We start from the raw sequence: 6,116 nt of genomic DNA, 5'->3' as shown, positions 1-6,116 counted from the left end.
CCGTGGGGCAGCAGCCCGGGGTGCCCTGTCCCCGGGGTGGACGCGAACCGGAGCCCGATCCCGCAGCGCGGGGGCTCAGCCCCAGGTGAGGCCGGTTCCCGGTGCACCAGGGTGGGAGATAAAAGGGCGGGGGCGGCCCGGGCTGCGTTTTCTCGTTTCTACAGAGAGCGCCCGGTGAGCTGCGACGGGGCGGAAAGCGGGTCGGTGTGTTGGGGGGGTCCCCACGTCCCCCTCCCTCGGCGGGCGCTGCCGTGACGCACCAGGGTGGGGTAAAAAAAGGGGCTGCTACCCCAGGCGGGACTCGAACCCTCGGTCCCTGGCTTAGGAGGCCAGTGCCTTGTCCATTAGGCCACTGGGGCAGCGCAAAACCCACCCCTCCCCCCTCCGCTGCCCCGCGCCCCCTCCCGCGCTTTTTCCTCGGGAGTCCGGAGCAAAAGGGTGCGGAGCAAAAGCCCCCGTCGCTTGGGGCGGCCGAGGGGGCGGGGAGCGGCTTATTGCACCGAAAACCGGCGATGGGCACCGGTACTTCCCGCCCCGCCGCGCGGGGAGAGGGGAGTGAGGCCGTGCGGGCGGAGCTGGGCCCTTCGCGGGGGTCTCCAGCCCCTCCTCGCCCCCCTCACCCTCCGGCGGCATTTCTGGGCCGAGCACAGAGCCGGCGCTGCGCTGGGCGGCTTTACCGGGCCGTGGAGGGAGGAGGGTGGCGTGGCGTGAGGGGGGGCGGTGCTGCCTTGCTCCGGCGGGTGTTCGGCCCCCGGGGGTCTTCCATGGGCTGTGTGGGACCCCCCTGCAGCCACGGTCCCCTCTGGCCATCAGAGAGTTAAGTTATGGCACCAAAAATACGTTTGTATGCAGCCCCAGTGGCCTAATGGATAAGGCACTGGCCTCCTAAGCCAGGGATTGTGGGTTCGAGTCCCATCTGGGGTGACTCTTTTCCACTCCGGGGACCCACACTGGTTCGTGAGGTGCCCCAGCTTGGGAGGCTTTCCCTGCTACTGGTAGGGTCAGTTCACCCCTTTCTGGGCACCCCGGTGGCATCCGTGTCCCCTGGCCACTGCTGATGTCAACAGGAAGGAGGTGTCTTGGCTTAACGACAAGCGTGATCTCAGAATATGTTTTTAATCCCTGAAATGCCCAGCTCCATCAAACCCTGGTGTTGCGTCCCGGCTCCAAGGCTTTAAGTAAAATTTTGCCAATCTTACTGTAAAATCTAGGGTGAGAGACCTGAGCAGCAGGTGATAACGTGGCAGTGAGGCCTCCTGGTCACAGAGGTCTCAGCTGAGGCTGTGGCTGTCCCAGTGGATGTTGGTGTGATGAAACAGCACGGAGCTGCAGACACCTTTGTCTGTGCGAGGGGCAGCTGGCAGCCACCCCCCTCCCATGCAGAAAAGCTTTAGGCAGGAGAAAAGTTTATCTTTACTTCCCTTGCTGGGCAGGGCATGCATGGAGGTGGAGGTGGCCAGGCTGGGGCTGGGTCTCCTGGCAGGGATGTCAGGATGCATCTGTGTGCTCCTGCACCCCCCAGGCAGCTCATTTGGGGGAGGTTGTGGGATTTGAGCTGTTTTTTTGCAGATGTAAATGCTGATTTGGACTGTGTAAGGGGAGAACTCAAAAGTTCCCCTTCCAAATGAGACCGGGCACTGGCCGTAGCAGAGGCATAACTGTCCAGATCGGAGCCCCCCACACCTTGCTGTGCCCCAATTAAACTCCAAGGACCACCAGAGAGCACTTTCACCTCTTATTTGGGTTTTTGCCTAAAACAGAACCACTTCTCCTCACCCCAGGTGGGACTCGAACCCACAATCCCTGACTTAGAAGGCCAGTGCCTTATCCATTAGGCCACTGGGGCCCCACAAGATGATGAAAAAAGTGTAATTTCAGTATCTTGAGACAACTCCCCCCCCCCACTCCTCAGTGAACCAGTCTGGTGGTGGTGAAATCCACAACATGACACCACAGAACTTCATTCTGTTTAAACAAGGTTCACTAATGAGTGACTCTTCAAGCCTCTAAGGCTCAACCTGAGGTTTTTTGGTGTTCCACCTCAAGGGCCAGAAGCCCCCTGTACTTACAGGGTGGTTTCTGTCTTTTAGCACTAACAGAGAGCAACTGCCTCCTGTCAAATTCCTGCCATGGCTTTAGGTTAATTCAACAAAATGACATGCACTTTTTTTTTGTTAGGACAAAATCAGCTACAATGGAAGGAATCTGCTTGAAATGGCGAATACTCTATTTGCTACTTATGTATGTAGTTCGACTGCTTTTACTCTTCCCTTTCTTTTTACTCTTCCCTTTCTTTCACTCAGAATCTACTGCTGCTTTTGTGTTCAGCAGCAGAGGGTGTTCCCATAGAGCAGAGGGCTGGATGAAGGGGACAAAGAATAAAAAAAAAGTAGCTGAAAAAAATCTGAATTTTTAGTTTCTCTCAAACATGAACAGTAATTTTTTTTCTGCAAAATCATTGACAAGCTGTCACTGTATCACTAGGTTCAAAAGGAGACATTAAATCTTTTTATTGACACTTTTAGACCATTTTTATTCAATACAGCTCATGAGTTTCGCATCATCTACAGCTGCCAATGTCATTTCTTCAAAAAAAAGACGGTGTGACAAGGACTTCGATCTCTGCTGTTCTCAGTCAAAGTCTGCCTTCCTGCTCTGTTTTATATTCGAGTGTATCTTTTTCTGTCGTAGTCGTTCACGGTTCATTTTTTCCACCCTAAAACGAAATGAAAAGTTCCTTTAGTGTACAAAGAAAACATTTACATATTCAACTTTGAGCACAGTTATAATGTAGATTTGAAGAGCTAACATATGTCCACAGGCAGAAAAACAGTCCCTGTTCTTGGGATGCTACCCAGGGCAGCAGTTCAGACCTAATGGACCAGTGATTTTTTATTTTTTTTTTCAAAAAGGAAATTCAAATGAGTATGAAGAAGATTGTTTAAAGATGCTGCAAGCTAAATTATGTAACGTGATAATCTGAATCTATCTCAAATAAAGACCATTTCAATAAAGATACCTCTCAATCAGCTTCTGTGTAGTCTCCTTAGACACCACCTTGGGTTTCTCAGTAGCCTCCGTGACCATGGTTCTGATTTTTTCCAAACAAATTGCCAGATTCCTCATTTGGTAGCGACTCTCTTCAGAGTTCACAATCAGCTCACCGGCTCGGTTTATCTTATTCCTGTGCTAAAGAAGGGAAAATGTGATGTCATCACTAAAACCTCATGAGACTTGTCATGTTCTGGCTGAAAGTGACATTTAAACCATGGATGGAAGGAGGAGGGTAGTTACCATGGATGCCATTTTTTGTCTCACAGCTTCTGGAATCCAGTCTGCTGATGCCAGGTGGAACCGAACTTCTGCCTTGGTATTCACTGGGAGGAAAAACAGGATCTCTTTTTTTGCAATGTTATAGCTCACCTTCCTAAGTTTTATGAGGTAATCCAGCGTGTTCACTGCTGGCTTTGAACACAAGATGATTCCAGTATTAATTTCTCTAAAGATCACATTTTTTTTCTTGCTATGTTTTTATATACTGCTCTGTAAGGCAAACTTGAAATTTTTATGGAGAATCTGTCATGGGTATTTGCCTTTCTAGGCTCTACAAGATTTATTGCTATTGCCAGTCACTAACTACCTTATTATTAATGGCAATAGCAGAACAGGAAGTATTTTTAGTTTATTTGAATTAAGCTGAGAATTTATTGCACTGTGAAGTTTCAGAATCCAGTTGGCTTGTTGTATGTCGGATCAATGAAAACAGATTAGACTGAAGTGGTGGTTTGTGTGGCGTGTAGCAGCAACAATCCCAGTAATAGTGTTTCTAGGAGAATCCACTATGGGACCACTGGTCTCGAGCACTGTGAAGACTTAGAAGTTCTGTTAAAACGAGGGGTAATGATAATGAAAAATTAGCACTGGGCAGCACAGGGGTGCTCTTTAATTTCAAGCTCCCAATATTTTACCACAAAGTTTAAAGAATCAATTTAAAGATTAAGATTTTTCTTTAAAAAGTTTCTTCCTCACCTTTATTCACGTTCTGCCCCCCAGGGCCACTGCTCCGGCAGTAGGACACGGTCAGGCGATCTGGAAGAGAAAAGCAGCAGCGTGCTGACCCAGAGACACGTTCCCCAAGCTGGTTTTGCAGTGGGCAGCAAGGAATGTGGCCGATCCAGGCTGAAGGATGCCCATGACCCAGTGCTGCTCCCGCCCTGGGTTTAGCTCTGTGCATTGCGCACGGGGTCCGGAGTCCAGAGTCTAACCCACCTCTGGGCACTTAACCCCGGGCGGGCCCAGCGGAGCACCGGGCATGGTCCGTTCCGGGGGCAGAGGGGAGACTCACCCAGGGGGATGTCGAGGCTGCCCGGCCGCGTCTCCTCCTGCAACACACGGTACAGGTGCCCGCGTGAGGCGCTGGGAGAGCCCGGGGGGACACAGTGCCGCCTGGCCCCGCCCACCCGCGACGGCACCGCCCCTTCTTGTAAGCCCCGCCCACCCACTCTAACAAGCTCGTTGCACTAAGTCCCGCCCACCCGCGATGGCACCGCCCCTTGGGATAACCCCGCCCACCCGCTCCATGTCACTCAAGCACTAAGCCCCGCCCCCTCCCGTCCTCCTTCCCCCCCCCGTCTCACCGGGGCGCTGGCGGCGGCGTCGCCGTCCTGCCGCGGCGGGTACAGCTTGTCCAGGCTGTAGGCGCTCCGGTACTCGGTCCCAGCGGCGGCCCACTGCGCGTACCAGGCGGCGAGAGGGCCCGGCCGCGGCCGGCACAGGCCCCGCAGCGTGCGCGCCGCCATGGCGGCTCCGGCAGTGCAGCGCCGCTACGGCGTCCCCGCGGAAACGGCGGCCGCGCGCCGCGTTCCGGGGCGGGGCTGCGGGGGCGGCGGGGCGGGCGTGATGGAGGGGCTGTGTGGGGGCCGTGGGTGTACGTGTGGTGCGGGGCGGGGGGGGGGGTGTGCGTGGGCGCTATGGGGTGTGAGATGCCCGTGGGGACCGGGGTGTTGTGTCTGTGGGGTCGGCGGGGTCTGCGGGGCACTATGGGGGGCGCTATCGGGGGGTGTAGGAGGTCTCAAGGTGTTATATGGGCTCTGAGGGACACCGTGGGGGGGATGTGAGAAGTGCGAGGGGGTTATGGGGTCCGTGGGGTACCGGGGGGGGGATGTTGGAGGTCTGGGAGGGTATTTGGGCTCTGTGGGGTGCTGAGTAGGGGCATCTGAGGGGTATATGGGGTCTGTGGGCACTGAGGCAGGTGGGGGGATGGCTGGGGACAAGGGACGAGGTGGCCGTGCGGTGTCCTGGTGTGACCCGTGGCGGGGCACAGTGTGGGGTGCGGGGGACCCCGGGGTGGGTACCAGGGGCAGGTTTGGGCAGGTCGTTTCCAGCTCCTCATGGTGCAGGCAGCAGTGGGGCACAGCGTGCTCCTGCCTGCACCCCACGCCTTCGCCAGCTGAGCAGTGACAGCCAGCGGTGAAAGTGAAAATACATCCAGCATTTTTTGTGTACTGTCTAGTTTTTGCACCTTGGATGCTTCAGCTTTCAGGTTTTTATCTGCTCAAGGGTGCTAAGAAGCTATATATACATGTATGTACATAATAATTTTTCTGGAGTGCTGATACAGCAGCACATACGTATTTCCAAGTCTGTAAGAGAGATGCCGAGGTGGATGGGGGATGCAGGGGAGTGAAGAACTTGTGGAAACCCTTCAGCTCTTACTCCTGTTGGAGCTGTCAGGTTGGCTTAACAAGAATGGTGAGCGTTCGAGAGGGACAGGGATTGCTATTTCTGGCAGCAGGAAAATAAATGCCTGGGCAGGGATGGGGCTGTCGTCAGCTCTGGTGTTTTGGCAGGAGCTGACGATCTTTTGTTTATAACTGTGGGTGAAGTCAAAATGGGTGTTTCGAAGCTGATATAAAGACGGTGTGTGGTTGAGGATCTGAGCTGGGTCCCTTCTAGATAGTCACCACTAAATCAGGAAAGTCAGTCCTCAGGAAAGGAGCAGGCCCTGGATGTTGATGATCAGTCTGCCCTGACTGGGGCTGAGCAGTGCTTGGGGCAAAGGAGGCCTCCATGCTTTGTTTTAATTGAATCTCTGTATCCCGGGGTTCTTCTGCTCT

At 54.1% G+C, this 6,116-nt stretch overlaps 1 protein-coding gene and 3 non-coding genes across 5 annotated transcripts; 1 reads left to right on the top strand and 3 right to left on the bottom strand.

Moving 5' to 3' along the window:
* Positions 1 to 286: 286 nt before the first annotated feature.
* On the bottom strand, positions 287 to 359 carry TRNAR-CCU (transfer RNA arginine (anticodon CCU)). Its single transcript has one exon. It is a non-coding gene; the product is annotated as a tRNA-Arg (tRNA).
* Positions 360 to 851: 492 nt separating this feature from the next.
* On the top strand, positions 852 to 924 carry TRNAR-CCU (transfer RNA arginine (anticodon CCU)). Its single transcript has one exon. It is a non-coding gene; the product is annotated as a tRNA-Arg (tRNA).
* An 849-nt stretch (positions 925 to 1,773) lies between these two features.
* TRNAR-UCU (transfer RNA arginine (anticodon UCU)) lies at positions 1,774 to 1,846 on the bottom strand. The gene has a single exon. It is a non-coding gene; the product is annotated as a tRNA-Arg (tRNA).
* Positions 1,847 to 2,505: 659 nt separating this feature from the next.
* Positions 2,506 to 4,799, bottom strand: MRPL58 (mitochondrial ribosomal protein L58). Of its 2 annotated transcripts, none has more exons than XM_086624150.1 (6): positions 4,638 to 4,799; positions 4,346 to 4,382; positions 4,030 to 4,089; positions 3,295 to 3,377; positions 3,020 to 3,189; positions 2,506 to 2,716 (listed from the first exon to the last, which is right to left on the bottom strand). In XM_086624150.1, the coding sequence occupies exons 1-6, from the start codon at positions 4,797 to 4,799 to the stop codon at positions 2,632 to 2,634; spliced, it is 597 nt and encodes a 198-aa protein (XP_086480276.1). In that variant the 3' UTR covers positions 2,506 to 2,631. The 2 variants fall into 2 exon arrangements, with proteins under 2 accessions (XP_086480276.1, XP_086480277.1); XM_086624151.1 differs by having other exon boundaries at positions 4,346 to 4,379.
* Positions 4,800 to 6,116: the final 1,317 nt, after the last annotated feature.

The sequence above is a fragment of the Tauraco erythrolophus genome, chromosome 20, assembly GCF_009769465.1.
Source record: "Tauraco erythrolophus isolate bTauEry1 chromosome 20, bTauEry1.pri, whole genome shotgun sequence".
In the NCBI taxonomy this organism is placed as follows: domain Eukaryota; kingdom Metazoa; phylum Chordata; class Aves; order Musophagiformes; family Musophagidae; genus Tauraco; species Tauraco erythrolophus.
This window is presented reverse-complemented; position numbering and strand designations above follow the sequence as displayed.